General features: G+C 42.6%; 1 protein-coding gene across 2 annotated transcripts in view; it reads left to right on the top strand.

Moving 5' to 3' along the window:
* prkd3 (protein kinase D3) overlaps positions 1 to 25,914 on the top strand; it is a 384,168-nt gene that overhangs the window by 332,819 nt on the left and 25,435 nt on the right. For both annotated transcript variants that reach the window (XM_069930973.1, XM_069930972.1), the window contains exon 11: positions 12,538 to 12,814. In XM_069930973.1, coding sequence (XP_069787074.1) covers positions 12,538 to 12,814 — 277 coding nt within the window. The remainder of the gene's footprint in view (positions 1 to 12,537; positions 12,815 to 25,914) is intronic.

Here is a 25,914-nt window from a genome sequence, read left to right as displayed (position 1 = left end):
TTAACAGAGCTCTGGTTCAGTCGTTAGTTCATAGGTCACCTGCACAGTGAGCTATTCCCCAAGACTGACCTCTACTGTCCAGTCTCTACAGTTTATATAGCTCAACCTTATACAGAACAAAAGTTGGCTTCCTTTGCTAGATTTCATTATCATGCAGAACAAAAGTTGGCTTTCTTTGCTAGATTTCTTGCATAAGATTTATCATGTAATTTCCTGCTCTGCAGTTATCTGGGGTGTAGAGCTCCCATCTTAATCCTCAAGGTCAGAATATCCTGTTGTTTTGATCAGATATCAATTCATACCCCAGATATTTCTAATTATTTCTTTTGTTCTCATCTGGCCATATTCTTCTGTTCTACTAAACACCTCCTTCTGTCTTAGCTTCTTACTGTTCCATTCTCTTTGTTTCTGACAGTCTCTGTCAGATTCTTTTTGTTTGTGCTAATCAACACCTCCTTTTGCAAATTGTTTCATACATATCCTCTCTTTTGTATTTTGGGAGTAGACGATTCTAAACCTACTGTAATCAGCCAACTTTGCTACATACTGTGGCTGCCCCTTACTTACATTACTCTTTCCCTTCACCATGAGGTAAATATTAAATTGTTACATAGTACTGGATTCATGTATACAAACTGAATAGTACATAAGCATATAATATTCTACATATTTTCTATGATTAATTAACCCCTGTATTCCAACACATCAGTGCGTAAGGTCGCGTCTCCCTGGCTCGCATTGGGCATTCTCTCTTAAAATGTCCCTCCTTTTACAATGGTAGCAAACTAATACTCCTGTTTCCCAATTCCTACCGGGATTACCACGAGGTCCCAGGAACAGTCGTCATCCCCAGAATTCCCCTCTACCCTTGCCCCTGCTCTGGTCTCTACTCTCCCACTCCCGGAGTTCCTCCCAATGTCCAGGAGCTGGCACACAGCCCCTACCCTTTCCTTGCTGTCCCTCCACGACTTCCTTGACTGCCTGCATCAAAATCTTAGCCTTTCCTTTCTGTTTATTGGGCATTCTCTCTTAAAATTATGCACCTCCGTACTAGTCAGGGGCACATTTACAAAACCGAGACCCCCTCCCATGGGAACTTCCCGTAAAGGTCTCATCCAGTTAATTTCTGGCTTATCCTCTCCTTTATAATGTCTAGATTCCTGCTCTCCGGGAAATGAATCAAAGGGTTCTGCCCTTCCCTCCCGGAGGGTCTCACACTGTTTTGAATCAAAGTCTCCTCCCTCTCTTGTCATTTGAGGTGGTAATCTAGTACTTTATGAACAGGTCATCATACCACCCCTACTTTCTTCTCCTTTCTTTAGCTGTGGGGGAGGAGGGGAAGGTGCAGAAGGGTAGAGCATAGGAGAGAGGGGAAAGATAAGAGCCGGCATAGGAGGAGCATAAGGTGGAGGAAGGGAATGTAACACATCCCATCCTTGTGTTTCAGGGACAAAAGGTTCCTCATCCTTCTTGTCCTTACATTCCTTTTCATTCAAAACCAGTTGATCAACCGATCCACTGAGCCAGCAGGCTGCATATTCCCTGCTCTCAATATTATCTCTTTGGTTTTGATAGAGCCAGATGTTCAATGCCTGACACATCCAGTCATCCTCGGATCCGAGCTTTGGCCAATATACCGAACTCCCTTTTATCGGACTTTTAACCCATTCCAGACAGCAATACCTGACCATGGTCTGTTTGTCTTTCCCACGGGTTTTCCCCGCACCCCAATCAGATAGCATTAATCCTAACGGACTTTGCTTAGTTATCTGATAGTCCCGTCCTTAGCACTATTTCCCTTGCTACTCACACCTCCCATACTAACAGGTAAGTAAAATTCCTCTTACCGGGGATCCAGTAGCTATTCCTAGCATGCTTCCTTAACGTCCACCCGTCATTTGTTCTCAATGCCTCTTCTCGGATATCACTCGCTTCATCCACTGACCAGTCACCAGCCATCCGTGAGTCCAGCTGAATCAGCTGGGGTGCACCTACCCCCGTCGTCGGGCACTCTGTCAGTGGAGGGAGTGGGATCCCGGACGAGTCCCCATTTGTCAGAAAAAGAAGGACCTTCATAGAATTTGCTGGAGACAAAAATTGAGAACAAAGAACGTTTATTATACAACAATGCAAAGTTGGGTGCTTCCCCTTATCCTGGGAATATACACATATCCTGGGGCTCACCCAACTTTTATACAGTTGATTTCAGTATAGAAGTACCCTCCCCCTTACATTCTTCTGCCTCTTGGATGAGTTTGGCATTAGGCAATCCTGTCTGACTATGGTCTGTGAACTTGGAGGACCAGAGGGTATCCTGTCGGTGTCCCATCATGTCATTGTCCTTATTGACCTTATTGACAAACCTGCCTTTGTTCTAATTCACACCTTCCCGATTCTCAGGGCTACAACCTTCTTATATGCAGAACTTGCTAATTCTGTCTAAGGCTAGAAGACCCTTATCTTATCCAAACTAACTTTACTTCCTACATTCTATTATCTATCCTTATCTTATTCATACTGGCTTTATTTCTTTCTTTGCCTTGGCTTCGCGGACGAAGATTTATGGAGGGGGTAAATGTCCACGTCAGCTGCAGGCTCATTTGTGGCTGACAAGTCTGATGCGGGACAGGCAGACACGGTTGCAGCGGTTGCAGGGGAAAATTGATTGGTTGGGGTTGGGTGTTGGGTTTTTCCTCCTTTGTCTTTTGTCAGTGAGGTGGGCTCTGCGGTCTTCTTCAAAGGAGGTTGCTGCCCGCCAAACTGTGAGGCGCCAAGATGCACGGTTTGAGGTGATATCAGCCCACTGGCGGTGTTCAATGTGGCAGGCACCAAGAGATTTCTTTAGGCAGTCCTTGTACCTCTTCTTTGGTGCACCTCTGTCACGGTGGCCAGTGGAGAGCTCGCCATATAACACGATCTTGGGAAGGCGATGGTCCTCCATTATGGAGACGTGACCTACCCAGCGCAGTTGGATCTACAGCAGCGTGGATTGGATGCTGTCGGCCTCTGCCATCTCGAGTACTTCGATGTTAGGGATGAAGTCGCTCCAATGAATGTTGAGGATGGAGCGGAGACAACGCTGGTGGAAGCTTTCTAGGAGCCGTAGGTGATGCCGGTAGAGGACCCATGATTCGGAGCCGAACAGGAGTGTGGGTATAACAACGGCTCTGTATACGCTTATCTTTGTGAGGTTTTTCAGTTGGTTGTTTTTCCAGACTCTTTTGTGTAGTCTTCCAAAGGCGCTATTTGCCTTGGCGAGTCTGTTGTCTATCTCGTTGTCGATCTGTACATCTGATGAAATGGTGCAGCCGAGATAGGTAAACTGGTTGACCGTTTTGAGTTTTGTGTGCCCGATGGAGATGTGGGGGGGCTGGTAGTCATGGTGGGGAGCTGACTGATGGAGGACCTCAGTTTTCTTCAGGCTGACTTCCCGGCCAAACATTTTGGCAGTTTCCGCAAAACAGGACGTCAAGCGCTGAAGAGCTGACTCTGAATGGGCAACTAAAGCGGCATCGTCTGCAAAGAGTAGTTCACGGACAAGTTTCTCTTGTGTCTTGGTGTGAGCTTGCAGGCACCCCAGATTGAAGAGACTGCCATCCGTGCGGTACCGGATGTAAACAGCATCTTCATTGTTGAGGTCTTTCATGGCTTGGTTCAGCATCATGCTGAAGAAGATTGAAAAGAGGGTTGGTGCGAGAACGCAACCTTGCTTCACGCCATTGTTAATGGAGAAAGGTTCAGAGAGCTCATTGCTGTATCTGACCCGACCTTGTTGGCTTTCGTGCAGTTGGATAACCACATTGAGGAACTTTAGGGGGCATCCGATGCGCTCTAGTATTTGCCAAAGCCCTTTCCTGCTCACGGTGTCGAAGGCTTTAGTGAGGTCAACAAAGGTGATGTAGAGTCCTTTGTTTTACTCTCTGCACTTTTCTTGGAGCTGTCTGAGGGCAAAGACCATGTCAGTAGTTCCTCTGTTTGCGCGAAAGCCGCACTGTGATTCTGGGAGAACGTTCTCGGCGACACTAGGTATTATTCTATTTAGGAGAATCCTAGCAAAGATTTTGCCTGCAATGGAGAGCAGCGTGATTCCCCTGTAGTTTGAGCAGTCTGATTTCTCGCCTTTGTTTTTGTACAGGGTGATGATGGTGGCATCAGGAAGGTCCTGAGGCAGTTTTCCTTGGTCCCAACAAAGCTTGAAAAACTCATGCAGTATGACATGCAGAGTTCTGCCGCCAGCCTTCCAGACCTCTGGGGGGGATTCCATCCATACCTGCTACTTTGCCACTTTTCAGTTGTTCAATTGCCTTATATGTCTCTTCCCGAGTGAGGACCTCATCCAGCTCTAGCCTTAGGGGCTGTTGAGCGAGCTGGAGCAGGTCGGTGGCTGTCAGCCTTGTCTAGCATGGTTCTGATGTTCCAGCATGCTAGCTTGAGTTTGTGAGCATCTTCTGAGGGGGAGGCCGTGGAGGGGGAGGCCGTGGAGGGGGAGGCCGTGGAGGGGGAGGCCGTGGAGGGGGAGGCCGTGGAGAGGGGGAGGCCGTGGAGAGGGGGAGGCCGTGGAGAGGGGGAGACCGTGGAGAGGGGGAGGCCGTGGAGAGGGGGAGGCCGTGGAGAGGGGGAGGCCGTGGAGAGGGGGAGGCCGTGGAGAGGGGGAGGCCGTGGAGAGGGGGAGGCCGTGGAGAGGGGGAGGCCGTGGAGAGGGGGAGGCCGTGGAGAGGGGGAGGCCGTGGAGGGGGAGGCCGTGGAGGGGGAGAATGTGGACCTGTCCTCGGGCCTGCACAAAGGAGCTTTTAGGTGGAGTGCAGTGCGCGCAGTACTGGCCCCACCCTTTACACCATGGTTCTTGTGCCGTGGCCAAGCAAGCTGGGACGTGGCAGCGAGGTCCTTGGGTCGTAGGTTTTATATCTGAGTGGCCTTCTCCTTTGCAGGTTTCCTACCCGGGCTGGAGGGGTCTGCCTCCCCGGGCTGGAGGGGTCTGCCTCCCCGGGCTGGAGGGGTCTGCCTCCCCGGGCTGGAGGGGTCTGCCTCCCCTCCTAGGTCGGTCCATACTGCCCGGACCGGGGCCGAGGCCGCCTCTGCTTTCCCTGTACCCGGACTGGGGCCGCCGCCTCCTACTTTCTGCCCGGACCGTGGCCTCCGCCTGCCTCACTTGACTGAGGCCGGGGCCGCTGCCTCCCCTTTGCTCTTGCCCGGATCGGGGCCGCCGCCGCCCACCCTCTGCCCCGGACCGGGGCCGCCGCTGCTTTCCCTGTGCCCGGACCGGGGCCGCCTCCTCCTACTTTCTGCCCGGACCGGGACCTCCGCCTGCCTCACTCAACCGAGGCCAGGGCCGCCGCCTCCCCTTAGCTCTTGCCCGGATCGGGGCCGCTGCAGCCTACCCTCTGCCCGGACCGGGGCCAGGGCCGCCGCTGCTTTCCCTGTGCCCAGACCGGGGCCACCGCCTCCTACTTTCTGCCCGGACCGGGGCCTCCGCCTGCCTCACTCGACCGAGGCCGGGGCCGCCGCCTCCACTTTGCTCTTGCCCGGATCGGGGCCGCCGCCACCTATCCTCTGCCCGGACCAGGGCCAGGGCCGCCGCTGCTTTCCCTGTGCCCGGACTAGGGCCGCCGCCTCCTACTTTCTGCCCAGACCGGGACCTCCGCCTGCCTCACTCGACCGAGGCCGGGGCCGCCGCCTCCCCTTTGCTCTTACCCGGATCGGGGCCGCCGCCGCCTACCCTCTGCCCGGACCGGTGCCGGGGCCGCCGCTGCTTTCCCTGTGCCCGGACTTATCTCTCACACCATTAACATACAATCCCTGGTACATTTTGAAAGGTGGGAGGAAACCGGAGTACCCAGGGAAAATCCATGCAGACGCAGGAAAAACATACTGTGACTGATTATATCATATTTTAGATGATGTATAGATATGTTTTTGGAAGAGAGAGATTGTGGGGGTTTTAGTGTGGTAAACAAACATTTCACAAACTAGACCTCATTTAAAATGCGAGAGCTCTGTACAAACCAGACACTCCAGGCCCAATGACACAAGGAGGTGAAAGAAGAAGAGCCCATCTTGGAGAACTGATAAGATCTTTCATGAATTTATTTTGGAGCCAGCAACCTGTTTGGTGATTTAAGAGAGGTTCTGGTTTTTAAAAGCAGAGAAAGAGAATGTGATTCTTTGGAGAGAGAGTTTGCTGCAGAGGACTCTGGAGTTTGCAGCACAACAAGCTGGCAGGCTTGTTGAAAACCTCATTTTGAAGATGGGTTGTGAGTTCTGAGTTCAGCCTGTTGAAAACCCTTGTGGTCCTTACAAGGGGAAGTGGCTGGATAGAGCGTTTCTCCTGAAATAAGGGAAAGAAGAGGAACTCTGTGGTGACCTGGAAGAAGAGGTTATCATTTGGAAAACCCTGATGGGGCAAGTTTCTTCAGCAAAACACCGAAGAACTGATGGAAGTAAATCAATTTTTGTGTGTGTCCAATGAATAATAATCTCTCTCTGAAAACCGAAGAGAACCTTCCTGAGTGGTAACCATTTAACCATTTCCACCAGAGCTGGTGAAAATTCATAAAATTCCATGCACAGTATAAGAATTGCCTGAACTTGGTTCCATGCACAGTATAAGAATTGCCTGAACTTGGAGGAGTGAGAAGTGAGATTGGACGATGCATCAAAGAACTTTTTTTGAAGTTATACACACATTACATGCATGTGCGCTTAGAATTAGAAAGGGGTTAAGTTAATAGTAATAAATTAAAAGTTTGATCCTGTTTTTATGTTTAAAGAAAATTTAGAAATGACTTTGTTAAAGTAGCCATTTGTCTTGGTGAATTTCTGTTGCTGCTGGGTTTTGGGGTCCTCTGGGACCATAACAGTACAAATTCCTTATAGACAGAGCAGGATACGAACCTCAGTCCTGATTTCTGACACCCTAGCTGCATCACGCTAACCATGACGCTAACTGTGCTGCCCTTAAAAGAAAAACAATTTTCCTTGAAAATCTCCTTTACATTTTCCTCATCTCATCTTAAATCTATGTCCTCTGGTATTCAATCTTCCACCCTGGGGATTAAAAATTGGAGATCTACTCTGTCTAAAGGAAAGGGTGGGTACTGAGAGAGTCTGAGTGACCTCAATGGTGCTAGAGAATGGTGAGGTGGAGATGTAACAAAAAGATCAATGAGAATGAAGGAGAAAGAGAAATCGGAACAAAAAATAGATGCTGGAACTGGGAGAGTCGAAGTGGAGCGGGAGAAAGTGCAGGAGTTGCTGGAAATTCAAGTCTTGTGGTATCTGTGGACAGAAAATCATTTCATTAGAACCGGCCAGTTTTAATCCAAACAGAAAAGGCGGGTTATCTGAAGTTGTTGAGTGTGATATTGAGTCCCAAAGGCTAGAATGTGCTTTCAGGAGATGAGATGACATTGCTTGAGTTAACATTAAGTTTTGTTGGAACAGAGTAAGAAGCCAAAGATTCAAGTGGATTAAGATGGGTAATTCAAGTGACAGGCAGCTGGAAGCTCTGGGTCACCCTTGCAGATTGAATGGAACGATCTGACACATAATGCCGTGACCCATCTGCTTCCGATTCTGGAGACTTTGCTGTCTGTACTTCAGACCACAGAGTTTTTGAGTTTGCAAAGTAGATGCTCCTTTGCAGCCAAATTTCAGTCTAGGCTGCAAACATCAAACTGCAATCAAATCTGACTGAAAATATGTTCTCGGTTTCTCCCAATCCACCACTCCTGTCCCATGCCTGTCCCGCACATTCCACTACTCTCACCGCTTCTCTCCTACTCATGCATTCATTACCACTCAGCCATCTTGTCTCTGCTATCTCTTTGCCACACATTGTTCTTTCATCCCAGCACATTCTAAATTCTGTCTTTGCACTCCTACCCGTCCCCTCTCCTCCAGCTATTTCTTTATCTTTTGCCCAACTTAATCACACATCCATTTGTCTCTCTCCCACTCCCTCTTGGCCACGGTGTCTTGCTCTCTGACCTGGCACCTCAACTCTCCTTGCTCTACCTCCCACCCCAATTTGAAGTCGAATTAAATTGAAAGCAAAAGTAATTCTAAGATTTTAAAATGAGACAATTCGTAGAAACTAGAGTTTTTGAATTTGAACTGACAGTTCAGTTGCAGCATTATTTCCATAGGTTCTTGTACTCAGCAGGAATCTTACTCACATTTTTGTATCGTCACTGTCTCATCTCTTGGGCACACACAGAGTTCAGCCATTGAATCACCACCTTAAGAAAGAACTGATTTTTTTAAAATTCTGCCCACATAAAGATGATTATTGATGGAAAGATCAAAAGTTGTTAATGCTGAGCTGATTCTTGTTGTAAACCACAGTAAATATTACTTTGAAAGTACTTCTGTAGCACTCTGTGTTCATTGGCATTGGGCTCCTTGGTAGTGCAGTGGTTAGGACTGTTGTCTCACAGTTTCAGGGGTCCAGATTCGACCCTGACTTGGCTGCTGTCTGTCTGGAGTTGGGACATTTTCCCTGTTAAAGTGTAGTTTGCCTCTGACATTCTTGCAGGTGGAGCTTGTAGGTTAATTAGTAGTTGTCAATGGCTCCCTATTTCAGGTTCGTTGCAAAAATAATCACCAGGGGATAATTAGTCACAGTCATACAGTGCAAAACAAAAGGGCCTTTTGGCCCACAGTGCCCATACCAACCTTTTTGCACACCTACACCGAGTCCCAGGGGAATAACTAGGTGCTAGGTTGGACATTGGTCAAATGGCTGTTTTCTATGTCAGAATAAGTAATTAAATACTGTCACTTGATAGAACCTGGAGCAACTGCTGGTTTGTGCATTCTGTTCACCAGCAGGCTAACAGGTAAGAGGTCATTGGTGGATACAAGTGGGAAGGTTAAGGCCCTCCAAGTGGCCAACCATTTTAATTCCACACACCATTCCCACACCAACATGTCTATCCATGGCCTCATGAATTTCCAAGCCGAAGCTAGTATGCAGTTGGGCCAGTAATTAAGAAAGCCAACAAACTGTTTCTCTTTTCACAGATAAAACTTGACCTGAGGTTTTTTCCCCAGTATTTACTGTTTTTGTTGCAGATATTCAGGATCTACTTGGGTTTTGATTTGCAGAATATCATTTATTGAAAGCGGAACTGATACAAAATTGTAGGTAATGCATCAGTTATATAAATGACTCCATGTCATGAATGATGAGTATAGTATTGTATAGTATAGTATTCCTCATTTAAGGAAGGATGTTTATCCTTTGGAAACTGTTCAGGAAAAGTTTACTGGACTAATACCTGGAACTGGCTGGTTGGCGGGTGAGAAGGGTTGGACAGGCCTCGCTCCAGTGGAGTTATAAAAGTAAGATACGACTTGACTGAAACATACAAAATTCTGAGGCCTCTTCGCAATGTAGATGTAGACAGGATGTTTCCTCTTGTGGGAAAATCTAGAACTAGAGGCCAAAGTTTAAAAATAAATAATCACTCATTTAAAACAGATAAAGCACAGTTCTTTTTCTCGGAGCTCAGTCTTTGGAACTTTCCTACTGAGAAAGTAGTGGAATTAAATATTTTTAAGACACACATTGATAAGTAAAGGGATGAAAAGTAACCATGGTTAGGCATGGAGTTAAGGTCGCAGTCAGACCAGTCATAATTCTATTAAGTAGCAGAGCAGGCTTGAAAGGTTGAGTGGGAAGGACAACTACTCCAGTGGAAATTCTCATCAAGGTTAATGGAATTTGTGGAAGAGCTGATATTTCTGCTTGGGATGGCATGAAGAGGCTATTAAGAGAGCTTCCATAGGTAGGAGGGTTAGGATTCTCCTAATGGCCAGCCATTTTAATTCCATACACCATTCCCACACCGACATGTCTATCCGTGGCCTCATTCACTGCCAAACTGAAGCTAGTATTCAGGTTGAGCAAGCAATTAGGAAAACTGTCAACTGTTTGGATCTCCAAGGGGCAGTTTAAACTGGCTGCAATCTTTATATCAAAGCATTTGATAAAATATTAGGTTATGGTGAACTATCAAGTGTCTTATCTCATTGTGGAACCCTTCTTTGCTGTTGTCGATTGAGCTTTATACGATACAACCACAAAGTGATTTTATACTACAATTCATTAACTCAATGAATTTATTCACTCAATGGTGAAGGGCTCTAGCCCAAAATATCGGTTATGTATTTTTTATCTTTGCTATATAAAGAACACTGTTTGATCTGCTGAGTTTCTCCAGCATTGTGTTTGTACTTTAACGCAATGATTCTTGAGTTCAGGTGACTTAAGTAACAAAAGCAGTTCTATGGATGTGAATAAAGAACATGTAGGGGTAGCACAGTTGGCTCTCAGCATCTTTATGGCGCCAGCAATGGGGACCAGGGTTCGAAACCCATGCTGTCTGTAAGAAGTTTGTACGCTCTCCCCATGCCAGCGTGGGTTTTCCCCAGGGGCTCTGGTTTCCTCCCACTGTTCAAAGTGTTCCGGGGGTGTAGGTTAATTGGATGTAAATTGGGTGTCATGGACTAGTGGGCCAAAGTGGCCTGTAACTGAGTTGTATGTCTATAAAAAAAAAATGTTCACAAATTTATTTTAAACCTATCATTTTGCAATCACAAGCTCCACAGTTAAATTGCCAATATTAATTGCATAATTTGTATGAGGTATCCATGTAAGAAGGCATAGTTGGGATTTTAAAAATAATTTAGTGTCAAGAACTTCAAATTCCTAGCTGTCAGCATCTCTTAGCAACTGTCCTAGAGCCACCATGTTGATGCAATCACAAAGAAGGCTCACCAGTGGCTCTACCTTTTGAGGAGATTCTGTGTATCACCCAAAACTCTTGAAAACTTCTACAGGTGTACCATGGAGAGCATTCTGACCTGTTGCATCACTGTCTGGTATGGAGGTGCCAACGCTCAGCTCAGGAAAAAACACCAAGGTGTTATTAACTCAATCTGTGACATCACGGGCACCAGTCTTCACCCCATTAAGGACATCTGCAAGAGGCGGTGCCTTAAGAAAGCAGCCTCTATCCTAGTGATTCTCGACCTGTTTCTTTCCACTCACATACCACTTTAACTAATCCCTATGCCCTCGGAGCTCTGTGATTAGTGAGGGATTGCTTAAGGTGGGATGTGAGTTGGAAGAGAAAGTTGAGAATCACTGCTCTAGACCCAATTGTTACTGCAATATTTTGGTTGAGAAAAGTTGTCATTGGCTCATTTCATTTGGAGTTATGAAACCAGGCACATAATGAGTCAATAGGTACGATTAAAACAGTGGATTTCAAACTTTTTCTTTCCACCTCCTACTAATCACAGAGCACCTATGTCATAGGGAATACTTAAAGTGGTACATGAGTGGTAAAAGGTTGAGAACCACTGCCCTATCCTCAAGTGTCTTCACCTTCCAGACCATGCTCTCTTTCTTCACCCTGCTACCATCAGGAAAAAGATACAGGAGCCTTTGATGCACATGATGTTCACAACAATAAATTCTGATTCTGGTGACGACATTTAAAGCTGCATTCATTGCAGTCTAATCGTAAACATAAGTCAACATATTATTTTCTCACAGGATGTATTGTGGGAAAAACTACATTAAATTATGTACCACTCCTCTTTAGTTCTTGTATTGCCCACACCTGATGCTGCTTGAATTGAGTGGCTTATTAAGCAGTTTGTTTCCTGAAACCCACATGTAACATGAAGGATTATGTTGCCTGAGTAAGTTTTTCAAGCAATCAAGTAGTTTGTTCGTCATTGGTTACAATACTAACTTTATATTCCAGATTAATTCACCATCTTCAGATTCTCCAGCTGCTTTGATGAGATTTTTCAGAATTATTATTCTCGGCTTTTTGATTGCAGTGTTGTAACTCAACCAAGACGAGACAAGTATATAAAGGGAAGCGGCCCTTTAGTATAGGATGGTCATATTTACCTTTGAGACTTTAATGCATATGATTTTGCAACATGTATCTGACAAAGTAACAGAAATTGCTACATTATCATTTTCCTCCTTTGGCATTTCCTTTGGTTTGTTACAGTTGCTGCATTACTCTAAAGTGATAGCCCCTTTGAGTGGGATTTTACCATCCTTTATCACAATCAGAGCGGGAATTTCCCCAGCCTTGCTCAATTTCGGAGATCTCCACATTCAACATTGGTCCATAGACTCTGCTGCTCGGCCAAAGACATTTAGCCTGGCCTGGTTTATAAAGTTTCTGCATCGTGTCAGCTCCTGAAACAGTAAAAGCACTGTCTCTAATTATAGTAAAAGTACTAGTATCTTTGATGCATCTGGTCTCCAGTTAAACCACGACAGCCTTCATTAAAAGTTGTTAACTATGATACTGTTTCAGGAAGTTAAGAAATGAATCAGTCTTATTGGCTCAACTTTTTTGGGTTGGCTCTGTATAACTGGTGGATTCTCAAGGACAGAATACATTTCTGGTCTTATTTGTGCTGCCCTTCAAACTAGCATACGGCAGGTTTTGAAAGCAGGCTCCTAATGGTTTCTAAAGCATGTATTTGCTCTCTCTCATTCAGGAAATCCCATTGTCAGAAATCCTGCAGTTGGATCCACCTCGGGATTTTACAAATCTGGCTCAAGGCAGCAACCCTCATTGCTTTGAGATAATAACTGACACCATGGTATATTATGTGGGAGAGAATCTTGGAGGCAATTACCAGAACCATGCCCTGGCTGCCACAGGAGTAGGTATAGATGTGGCTCAGAGCTGGGAGAAGGCCATTCGACAAGCCCTGATGCCAGTAACTCCACAAGCCAGTGTCTGCACCACAGTAGGGCAAGGCAAAGAACACAGTAAGTAATTCTCATCGTTTTAACTTGAGCTAATACGAGTGAAAAGGGCAGCACGTAATGAAATAATGAATTGGCAAAGATTACCACGTTATATTTCTACATTTTCTTTTGGAGAGACGATCTGATTTTCATTCTGATGCATTTTGATTAAAGTTAACAATATATTTTGTCTGTGAAGATGGTACTTGGGATATATGAGTTAACAATGGCAAATTAGATAAGGCGCTTTGTAAAGAGCATGAACAGATTTTCTGACGATCATTGTTAACACTTATTACTTTTACATGTCTTCTCTTTCCCTGCAATTTTGAGTTGGCGTGGAATTATGAATTCAATCTTTCTATTTGTGTTGATTTATCTTCTAAAAAGAGAAACATGACAGTTTCTGGCCACTTAAATCATGGTAATATGGAATGCTGTCAGAATTTGCAATGGTGGGAAAATTGGGCTACACTTCAATACGATTTTCCCTCTGTATCGCCATCTCCATTCTCATGGGTAACTAGAGCGGGATCACTAGCTGGAGTGCTGACTGACTTCCCAAATTCCTCACTTTGGGTCATAAGGTAAACGATCATACACGAAGGACTTTCATTGGAGACTAAATTATTCTCACACAAATTGTAACTTTCCCTCGTCTCCTGACACATGTTCTTGACTTTCTTTAAACAAAGCTGAAATGTAAAAGGATTCGTTGTTAGGTGGTGGGATTTAGTCAAATTCAGATGCTGCAAATTGCCAGCAAAAGAATATGCAAAAATATATTTCGTAACGGAACTATGAATGCTTAAGAATCTTCATTATGCATCTCATTGTTCTAAAAGACTGCACTAAGTTGATTATTGAATTGATGGATAATTATGTTTTTGGAGTTAAAGGGGCTTTTTTGAAAAAATAATATATTTTCCTGAAATTGGTCGTGTGCATTGAGGCAGATTTATGTGACCTGTGGCAGTCGTGGCCTTCCCCAACAATAATCAAATTTGCATATCCCTATGTCCCCAAATGTACTCCTTCCAAATGAATTAGGAGAGCTCCTTTTCCCTGATCCCTTCCACCAAGCAGGAGATTCTGAGGCAACTTATCTCTGCAGAACATAGACTCAACATTTTAATTTTCCTTTTATTTTTGGGGGACTTTTTATAACACCTTTTTGTATAATGGAGATAATATGATTATATAATTTGTATTTTGACATGAATTAATGTATGGAAAATTTAAATGAAATATACAACAAGTTTGTGGGGAACATGATTTAACCAGACCAATCAGTGATCTCTATATCTCTCTTGCTCTCTCTCACTGCAACCCCAATGTAAATGTGTGTTTGGAATGGCAGAGAAAGAACGATAAACTAATGCTCCTTTGATATTCTTTAGCCTACCCTTTTACCTGCCTGCCACTTCCTAAAATTTTGTGCCATTACTTCTGAATTCCATGGATAATGCTTCTCCACTTTCACTGATCACATTTTTGTAAATGTAATTTCAAGAGGATGAAAAGTAGGCCATGTCAACAATGCCAATATCTCAGTAGTTAAGTGCTGTTAGAATGTATTTTTTTCTCTCTCTACAAGTAAGGTCTACTAGATGATCTGGAAGTACAATGTGGAAGAGCAGAAGGACCTTGAGGTCCAAATCCATAGATTTCTCAAGGTGGCCATGCAGGTTGATAGGGTAGTTGAGAAGACCTATGGTATGCTAGCCTTCATTAGTTGAGAGATTAAATTCAAGAGTTGAGAGGCAATGTTGCAGCTCTATAAAACTCTGGTTAGACCACACTTGGCGTATTGTGTTCAATTCTGATCGTCTCATTATAGGAAGGAGGTGCACACTATAGAAAGTGTGTGGAGGAGATTTACCAGGATGTTGCTTGGATTGGAGAATCTGTCTTAAGAGACGAGGTTAGCAGAACTCGGACTTTTCACTTTGGAGTGAAGAAGGATGAGATGTGGCAAAATAGAGATTTTCAAGATTATGAGAAGCATAGATAGGGGTGGACAGCCAGCATGTTTTTCTCCGGACGAAAGTAGCAAATTCCAGAGGACATCTGTATAAGCTGAGGGGATGAAAGCTTAGGGATAAGTTTTTTTTTACACACAGAGTAATGGGTGCCTGGAATGCATTGCCAGCAGTAGTGGTAGAGGATGGCACAATAGGGACATTTAAAAGACTCTTGGACAGACACATGGATGTAAGAAAGAAAAGAGAGGTATGAGTTAGGAAACATTTAATTTGTTGAGTAAGTTTTTGTAGGTTGGCATAACATCTTGGGCTAAAGGGCTTGTACTGTGCTGTAATGCTCTATGTTTAAAGTTCCTGCTAGAATTTCTCCAGGTCAGACAACATGTGCGGAGAGTTGATTTTTGATGTTTCAGGTCATGGCCTTTTATCAGAACTGGATCCTTATCAGTTCTGATCAAAGATCATTTAATAGAAATATTTCTCTCTCAACCAATGATGTCTCACCTGCTGAGTGTGTCCACCATTTCTGGATTTGTATGAAATCAAATTGCATTACAATTGAGGAAGTGCCAGGATTGCCACATCTTCCCACCACTCTCTCCATGTGCATGTTTCCAAGGCACCAGGCTGGAAATATTATGGTACGATTTTTAAAATGCTGATCCAACACATCTACTTTTATAGCTAAGTATTCTTCATCTTACCAACAGGGATAATTACGCAGCTGTTTATGTCAGGACCACCATTCATCCAATTATCAAAGGGGATAAGCATTTGGTCTGCAGCCCATTTACTCGCTTAAGTCGGCTAATTGACTTTATAGGAAATAAATTAAGAAAAGAACCCACAAAGGGGATAGAGAATCAAAATTCATCTGAGGTCACATGCGTCAAACTTGTGATATAACAATATATGGCGTTCGCCCCATGGACAATTCAGTTCTGCTGAAATTGTTATGTTTCTGATTTGGAGAAGCAGACGGCAACACATATTGACATATTACGTGCCTAACACTTGCAACCGAGGAAAAAAGTTCTGCCCGTGCAGTTCTTCCCTGACAATGTAATTCATTGTTTATCCATTGCAATGTTTTTCCAATTAATTAGAGAAAAACACTTGACTTTATGTTGAGTAATTTGTGTTCTCTGAACCAAAAAAAACATCTGTTTAACTGGAAATGAACGGAAGCTGCAGAATACACACAAAAAAAGTGAAATGAGCTGCAGATGGAACCTAGAAGCGTTCTCTCAAAAAGAGAACAGGTTGAGCAGCCAAAGATGCTGGAAGCCAAATATCTGGAATATGGCAAGATCTGGTTTTAATTTAATTCTAATACTTTTGGGTTAACCAGACACTGAGGAACTGTAATGGGTGAACTTGGTTCTCTAACTGGATTGAGTACCAGGGTGGATCAGGGTTTACCAAAGATGCTGTCAGAGGAGCTGCTGGATTCGGCATCAAAAGCCAACTGCTGGAGGAAGCTACTGAAGAATAATCTGATTTCTAGCTTCAAAAGAGATGGTGAATCTGAGGGAGAAAAAAATAGAATTTGGCCAATTTTATTGATTTTGCGTGTGTGAGCAAGATGCTGTTGCAAGGCTTCCAGAAAAGAGCAGTGGAGGAGGACTGACTCCTTGGAGTTGGTTCACTGTTTGCCTTCTGAGAGGTGATATTCTGTAACCTGTTCCTGCACCTTCCTCGAGGGCTGATCAAGTGGAAATTGTCTGTGGGCAAGTGTATGATGGTGGGATATGCACCTGGTTCCTTGTATCTGCCCAGTGGGTCATGGCAGCATTGAGAACTCATCATGCCAAGTGGCATTTGTCTTTTGGACATCTGGTTTACTGTCTGAATATATTGATTGGTAACAGGAAGCTTTTTAATCATATTTATTTTAAAAATGCATTATTTCACCCCATTTTGTACTCATTGGCAAGCAGAATAATTCAAGTAAATAGACAATTTATTTAGAAGCGCCCATATTCTTTGATGATTCTTTTCGGAAGAATGAATAAGATCAATAACTTGTTTTTTTTTATATTTTCTTTGTAAATTTTAAACCACAATAATAGTTACATTACATTCAATTCCAAAAATTATTTTGATAAGTTATACATGTGGTATCTATCATCCCACCCCACGTCCCTAAAAATGAAAGAAAAACCGGAGAATGCCAAGAGAATAAAACATAAAAATATGGGTGCCATATTTTCAAAAAAACATGGTATTTATCTTGCAGATTTAAAGTAATGGTATACAACTACGAAGTTCTGCATGCCATCTTTCCATACCTGAACCTATTTCTGACTTCCATGATATTGCTATACACTTCCTAGAACTGCTAAAGCAATTAACACAAATTCAATTTGATAGAAATTCATTTTAATTTTGGCCTTATGGCCTTAATATGGATCCTGTGGGAATTTGACCCCCATGATTCATTCCAAAAATTTATCTATCCCGAACCAAAAAAGTTGAATGCAAGAACGTTCCAATCTCAGATCTACATCTAAAACAAAAATCTGATATCCAGGATTTAATCTGTTTAATTTTTGTGGAGTCAGATCAATAACTCGTTGATTAAGAAATGGAAGGTGAGAGGTTGTGCCCTTGTCACCCTCACTTTGTGGTTTGAATCCGAGAACGTGCCTCCATTGGAAATGATTTTGAAACTTACCAAGTGAAAGGTGAACTTTGGTCTATTAGGGAATGTCTGGCTCCATGACAAATGTGATGCCCATGCAACTTATCAAACACTAATTCATTTCGACAATTGGAAACCACTTCGACACTGAACTCATGTCAGGAAAGAGATACAGGAGGATCAGAGCCAGCACCACCAGGCTGAGAAACAGCTTCTTCCCAAGAAACAGTGAGAATACTGAACGACCAAATTAACCACTCGCACTAACTAGCTGAGACTCTCATATTCTTGAAGCCATATCTATTTATTTATTTGTTTGTTTGTGTAGACGAATACTTGTCTTGCATGTGTACTCTTTGTATGTGTGTTATGTATGCTGTGTGCCTGCATGCTTTGCACCAAGGACGGAGAATGTTGTTTCGTCGAGTTGTACTTGTGCAATCAGATGACAATAAACTTGATATCAAAACAAAAAGATTGGATGAAAATAATAGGTAGCTTATTTTTAGCAATAGTTTAATAAAGCTGGACTGGAAGCAGATTGTGTTTTCGTGCACTTTTAATAAAATTTTACAGAAATGTAATTCATTAAGCATGAATGTCAGCTATTTTCACTAATCCACTTAATATTTGTTTTGTTTGGAATTATTTTTCTTCCATCCTTTGCTGCCTCCAATTTTGGTTTATGTCCACACACACCACTTCCTCCACTCAAGAAAATGAACATATAATATTTTTTTTCTACCAGAGCTTGTCAAAGCCACAAAAGAAATGGGGAGAGGAAGGAAGCAAGAGCAAACAAATTTGACCTTTATTTGCATAGTGCAGTAGAATTCAGTAGAGCCTGGTAATGTGAATATTGTCTAACCACAAAGCACTTTAATGATGGATTCGATGCTCTGAACTAGATGTGTCCAGACATTCAGTAAGGGGCAATACAAGTAATTACAGGACAAAGAATTTAATGTCAGTCGCAGGGAACTTGCTTCCATCTATTAAAAAGCAGAATATTTGGAAAACTATGTTAATTAAAGAGACTCAGAATGTTTGTGGAAAGACATTTATGCCTGTCTGACCTAAAAGGTTCTTTGATGGTTAATGGGTTGGGGGTGTGGGTGACCAGTTGATTTCCCGTGCTTGAATTTTCAGGATAAATTTAATCGGATTCGGTTCCAACTATTTTGGGAAAAATTCAAGGTTACAAGATTGAAGTGGGAGTAATAAAATTATCTGTACGTTTAACATTGGAGGGAGCTAGAAATTGTACAAATGCCAATTGTGCAAGGGTAGTTGTTAATTTTAAATCACAGAGACCGAGGGACTATTAATGAATATGGGAAAAAGTGCAGGGAGTTATCACAGAGAGAATCTTCTGAGTGGCAGAACGGGCCTAAGGCACTACTGCTGTCATTATGTTCCCTTTGCTCTCCGAGTAAAGGGTGATATTTTTTTCAGTCAGCCACAACGTACCACAAGAATCATTCAGATGCTGGCTTTCCAATTTACCCTATCTGATTTGAATTAGAAGAATGGTAAATTTTGAAGAGTCCAGAACTGGGAAAGGATGTTAAATGCAAGAGTGACTCATTTCACCCAACTTCATTCCCCTTCTGTTAATACTGCAAAACTCATCAACCTTTACTTTTGCTTTGGTCAGAACTCACCCTTCTCTAGGCAACTCCTGACTGCTCTGCCATTCAGTAAGATTGTGACTGAATTGAAAAGCAATTTGATCTCCCTGCATTTCCTCCTATCCATTAATATCATCCATTGACAAAACATCTTTTGCTCTCTCAATGAAAATTTACAATTGAATTATTAACAACAAACAATTTTATTTACATTATGTGTATCATCAGGCTCCTTTAAACATTCAAGTAATTTTCTTGCTCATATTCCAGATGATACTCCCTCACTGAAAATCTTTCCATTCTCTTCATCTCTGGACCACTGCCCAAATATTCTTTCCAACCCAGAGCCTTGGAGTTCACCATCTTATAATTTTGCTCTATCTTCTCTTAACTGTTCACTTCAATCCTGAGCAAGTTTGAACTGCTTTGAATCCAACTAAACTTTACAAAGCCATGCCCACAAGAGTCGTACTCTCCAAGGTCAAATATATATATAGGGATGTGATGTTGAAGCTCTACAAGGCACTGGTGAGACCTCTCTTGGAGTATTGTGAGTAGTTTTAGGCTCCTCATTTGAGAAAGGATGTGCTGACATTGGAGAGGGTTTAGAGGAGGTTCATTAGGATGATTCCAGGAATGAAAGGGTTAAAATATGAGTTGGGATTTAGTGAAATAATTAGAATATTGAAAATCAAGGACAGAGTAGATGCAGAAAGGTTATTTCCTGTGGTGAGAGAGTCTAGGACAAGAGGACACAACTTCAGAATTACAGGATTTCAGAATTGAGATACAGAGGAATTTCTTCAGCCAGAAAGTGGAAAATCTGTGGAATTTGTTGCTGCAGGCAGTTGTGGAGGCCAGGTCATCAAAGGATATGAGGTTTAGCCAGGTCATCAAAGGATATGGGGAGATGGTCAAGCAGCGAGCCTCAGTGGGAAAACGGATCTGTTCATGACTGAATAGCTTCTTTCTGCTCATATGTTTTATGGTCTTAATTATTCTGACCAGGCGAGTTGGCATCTAAAGCAGACAATGAGAAGCTGAAAGGACTCAATAGGTCAGGCACCATCCATGGGTAGAAATGATTTGTCAAAGTTTCAGGTTGGGACCCTTTATTGTAACTAAAGAAGGAAACAGAGACCTCAAGCATATCACAGGAGGGCTTGTGTGGGAAGAACCTGGGGAGGGACTAAGAGATTATAAGGTTTTGGATGGAAGGTGGAGAGGCAGATAGAGGGAGAGTCCACTGGAGGATGGGTGGAGTTGAAGATTCGATAGAAAATAAAGAATAGCAGGTAAAGAAGAGATGGATACAGCAGAATTAGTTAGATGTAGAATTTACCTAAAATTGATGTTCATGCTGTTGGGTTTAAGGGAATCCAAAAGAAATATGATGTATTGTTTCTCAAGTTTATGTTAACTTTTACTCTGCTTTCAAGTACACCTTTGGCCTTACTATATGTTCTTGATATTATGTCTTCCATATGGGCAAGGCCAGCATTTATTGACAATCCCTAAATGACCCCTGAACTAAATAATATGCTAGACCATTTTAGGCAACTAACAGTCAAGCACATGGCCTCATGTAGCAAAGAACAGCAGTTTACTTTCTCTGAAGGACAGTTAGTGAACTATATATGTTTTTATACTCTGCAGTTTCTTGCTGGACTATTAAAATTTAAATAAGCAACTCGGTAATAGGCCACTTCAGCCCAATTAGACCCAATTGACCTACAACCCTAGTGCATTTCGATACTAGTTTTTCACTTAGTTACTTGAATTTCCCATCTACTTAGTGGGATTCAAGCTGACAATTTCATATCAGTAGGTAACTAAACTGGATGTGAACCACTCTACTTGGCTATTAATGTATTGTGCCATAAAATTTGCTTTTATCCCAGCTACTTGTCTCCCACTCAACGATTGCAGCCGAACACCCTGTTCTTTGCAAATTTCCCTTTTCCTTCTTCTTGGCCATTGACCTCACATTTTAGAAACTAAACCTATCATATCAATTGGCCCAATATAAAGCGACAGAAAACTGCTACAATGTGAAATATGAGATGTAATAATTTGGAGTGCTACATTGTTTATAAGCCTCCTCTGCAAAACCTTTTTCTCTTTTGATATCTCCACCTTGCCAAGATATCCTGGCCTTTGAGCAGTCCTGCATTGTTGCAGGAAATTGACATTTGGGATGAAGGGATTGAGCTGCAAAATAGGAATGATCCAGTTTGTTCTTGTAGGAGTTGTAGGTTATTGAAGAGAATTGACAGGTCAGGAGCAACTCTTACTACTTGCAAGATGATACAGAGTAACTGCATTTGATCGTGAAATTCTTTTCATATGATCAGGGAAAGGATATCTTCCTTCCACTTCATTCCATTCTCCCAACATCTCTGTCCATCTCTTGCGATTGCATACTTCGTGCCAGCAACTTTTAAGATATCTTTCTTTTTCATTGACTGTGGCTTCCCCTCTATCACTGTTGACATGGTTCTCACAAAGAGCTCTGTTCTCATCTCTTCCCAGTCAGTATAAAGATAGGTTCTCCTTGTCCTCGCTACCACATCACCATAACCCACATTCTTTGAATCAACCTGCATAATTTTTGCCATTTTCAACAGTCTTCCACCACTGGACACCCTATTCTCCTCTTCTTTCAGCATTCCCAGGAGACCATTCCTTCTGACACTACCTACCATATATAACCATTTACAGAGCGGAAACAGGCCATGTCAGCCTTTCGAGTCCGCAAATCCACTAGCTCAATCATCCGACTCTCCACCAATATTCCTCCAACCCCCTCACCTCCATGTACACATCCAACCTTCTCGTAAATGACAGAAGGGACCCTGCTGCAACTATCTCATTCGGAAGAACATTCCATTCTGCCACCACTCTCTGAGTGAAGAAGCATCCTCTAATATTTCTCCTAAGATTTTGCCCCCTTACCCTTAACTCATGGCCTCTTGTTCCAACCTTCCCTGCCCTCAGGGGAATGATTTTGTTTATGTCTAGTCTATCTATTCCTTTCATAATTTTAAATACCTCCATCAAGTCCCCTCTCAGTTGTCTACGTTCCAATGAATAAAGTCCCAGTCTCCTTAATCGCTTTCTTGCAGTCCTTTTCCTTGTGACTGCAACAGGTGAGTTTTTTTTATTGCTACCCTTCTCATCATTACAAGGCAAGGCAGGATCCTCCAAGTGAGGTGCTTCCAGTTTAGTGAATTGCTTTAATAATTCATGCTGTGATCTTTACAATGGGGAAACCACATTCTTTTTCTTTCAGTCCACAAGGCCAGCCCTGAGCCTTCCGTCACTTTAATTTTCCATCCAACTCTTACCTCTGCGTTTGGACTCCTAATTGATCCAATAATGCCTAATGAACTACAAAGGACCAGCACCTCATTACAGCCCTTTGGAGATAACACTGTATCAAATGTATCAATTTCAGGTAAACCTCCTTGCCCACCCTTCCTTCCTGCCCTTCCGCCTCCAACAGATGTGTTGAGCTTTTCAGTTTCATTTATTTCTTCCTCTTCTGTATCTAACGACCCTGTCTAAAATAAAATTCTTACCCTGGTACAAGGCCCCATCTTAAATATTCTTACTGTTTGCTTCACAATGACTAGTTCTATTTTTTCCCAGAATTATTACCCAATTAATTAAATTTAAATTTCTCAGATGCTCTGATGGGAATTTTATTCTGCTTGCAGATTATTAGTATCAGACTTTGGATTCTTTGACTGTCAGAATGATGGAATCACATAAGTAGCTGTATGACGTCCATTTGTTTCCAGGTATCATTGCTCCCAATTGTTCCTGTCAAGTTTTTGCTGCCCTAGGTAGACTTTCATATGGTATTTATTTCTGAATTACCTGCATTGTTCCATCTCCTCTTCCACTTTTCTCTGAATCCATTCAGTATCTGACATAGCCTTATAATAGCATTTAAATTCAGTCTTCCAGTTCGCTTGTTCACAATTACTGCTTGTAGACATAACTGCCATGAATCTTCCTTTAAGCTGTCTACAGATAACGTGGATGTGAAATGCAAGTTCCTGTTTTCAGAATTACAAGCTTAAAGTAATTGGCATTCTGAAATGCTTTGATGTTTTAGCAATAAAATTGTTTAGTAAATATAAGTTATGCAGTAGAAGTCTTAAAATCCAATCAGCTCAGATTGGGTTGATCCGGATTTTCTGGATTCTCAGGCAGTACATCTGTGGCACTTATGCAATGCACTCACACAATACACAAGCTGAGAGTTTTTGAGGTCTAGATTCAGGATGGTACAGATTTCTGGAATCTAGAATTTTGGACTTTTTCTATATTTTGATTGTACATTCTAGTGAAAGAAACTTGGGTGGACTTCATCCACTGGCCTCAAGGAATATTTTCTGTGAAAAAGAGAATCAATTCATGAGTACTTTGCAAAAGGATGCACCGAGGGATAGTAAGATCAGTGTGGAGTATGCTAATGTTCTAGGGAATGTTAATGTGAAGAAGGAGGGGGTTTTGAGTCTATTAAAGATCATAAAGTTGGATAAGCTGTTAGGGCCTAATGTGATCTATCCCAAGTTACTGACAGAGATGGGAGGAGATTGCTGAAGTCTTGACAGATATTTTTCTATCTAGTCACAAGTAAGGCCTCAGAGGACTGGAGAGTAGCTAACGTTGTTCCTTTGTTTAATAATGGCAGGAAGGATAATGCAACAAATTAGCACCAACCTCATATTAGTTATTGGATGGGATTCTGAGGGGCTGGTTTAACAACTATTTGGAAAAGCATGGGCTTGTTGGGGATAGTCAGTATACATTTGGGTGGAGCAGATTATCTTCTTTTGAAGAGGTGGGTGAGTATGTTTTAGGGCAGAGATGGGGAGGAACTGTGTTTCCCAGAGAGTAGTGAGTCTGGATTTCTCCACCCAAGGAAGCAGTAGAGGCAACCTCATTAAATATATTTAAGGCGCACACAGTTAGATTTTAGCTGAGTAGGGGAATTAAGGGTTATGAGGAAAAAGTCAGATAAATGGAGCTGAACCCATGGTCAGATCAACCATTATCTTATCAAATGGCTGAGCAGCATTGACAATACAGATGGCTGACTCCTATTGGTCTGGTCAGTGGACGTTATCTACATGGGCTTTAGTAAGGCATTCGACAAAGTCCAACATATTAGGCTGATCCAGATGATTAAGACACACGGGTTCAATGGATGATTTGGTAGATTGGATTCAAAATTGGGTTAAACATAAGGCAGTGTCAGAGGGCTGTTCCTCTGACAGAAGGTCTGTGACCAGTGGTGCTCCACAGAGGTCAATGCTGGGATATTTGTTATTTGTGTTGCATATAAATGATACTGATCAAAATGTTCATGCACAAATTGGTAAGTTTGCAAACATCACAGAAATTGGTGGATTTGTACATAATGACGAAAGTTGTCAAAGGATATAGCAGGATATGGATTAGTTGGTTGTGTAGGTGGAAGACTGGTACTGAAGTTTAAGCCAGAATGGTTGAGGTGTTGCACTCTGGAAGATCAAAGTGAACCACTGGGAGCATTGAATTACAGAAGGATCTTGGAATGTGTCCATACTCGCTGAAATTGCCAACTGGAATAGATAGAGAGGGAAAGAATCAGCCCAAACCTACATGCTGACCAAGATGGCTTTCTGGGCTAATCCTATGTGTCTGCATTTGGTCCAAATCCTTCTAAACTTCCTATTCATACAACCATCCAAATGTCTTTGGAATATCATAATTGTACCCACTTGTCTAGCTTTCTGTGGCAGCTCAATCCAGATATGGACCATCCTCTGAGTGAAAAAGTTGTCCTTAGATTTCTCTTGAATCTATCTCCTCTCAACATTCTTTTGCCCTCTGGATCAAGAAATGTCTGTGAGCATTCACTTTTTCCATGCCCCTCACAATATTATAAATCCCTGTAAGGTAACCTCTCAGTCTCTGACCCTTCAGGGACTAAAGACCCACCCTGTCCATCCCCTACAACTATAACTCAAACCCTCCAGTACTGACGCCATCCTGGTGATATCCTTGTGCACTATTTCCAACTTAATGACATCCTTCCTAAAGCTGGGTGAACTGAACTCTGCACCATACACCAAGTGTGGACTCGCCACTAACTCGGGCAGTTGTCTCATGATGTACCACCTCTCATGATCCCACCCAATGAAGACAAGCATTCTAAATGCCTCTTTCACCAATCTGCCTGCCTGAGTTGTCACTTTTAGAGAGCTATCCCAGTGTACCTCTCATTCACAACAATATGCCTAGCATCACAGCAGGTCAATGGCAGATGCCATCCTGCTGGCCCTCCACTCTGTTAGATTACCTATTGCATCAAAGCCTGATTTGCCAATTCAAAGGCTCTGGAGTGCAGAAGGTAGCAAACACAGCCAGGTCCATCCCCGGCTGATCTCCCATCCATTGTAGAAGTTCTGTCTCAAGAAGACGGCCAGCATCATGAAGGACCACCATCACGCTGAGAATGTTTAATATGTAACTTATGTATTTATGGACTCTTTTAATTTAATTTAATTCCTTTACTATCATATTTACTCTTTACAAATATGTTTGGCTGCAGTAGTAAGGATATGCATCTGTACATTTCACAATGTGTATGACAATAAACTCATTATCATTGCCATATCTGTGTGGTAAAAAGCTCACACCATTTACTGTGCAAGTCCACCTGGATTTAACTTACTGACACTTATCACAGTTAAATTGCATTTGCTATCCCTTGTCCAACATTCCTGATCAATTTATTAAGATGTCATACATCGTTCAGGATGCTGAGTTTAAAAGTCAGGAAGTTTACACAAAAATGCTGGA

The sequence above is a fragment of the Narcine bancroftii genome, chromosome 4 (genome assembly GCF_036971445.1).
Source record: "Narcine bancroftii isolate sNarBan1 chromosome 4, sNarBan1.hap1, whole genome shotgun sequence".
Lineage (NCBI taxonomy): Eukaryota > Metazoa > Chordata > Chondrichthyes > Torpediniformes > Narcinidae > Narcine > Narcine bancroftii.
The sequence above is the reverse complement of the archived record's forward strand: the minus strand, read 5'-3'. Positions and strand labels throughout refer to the sequence as shown.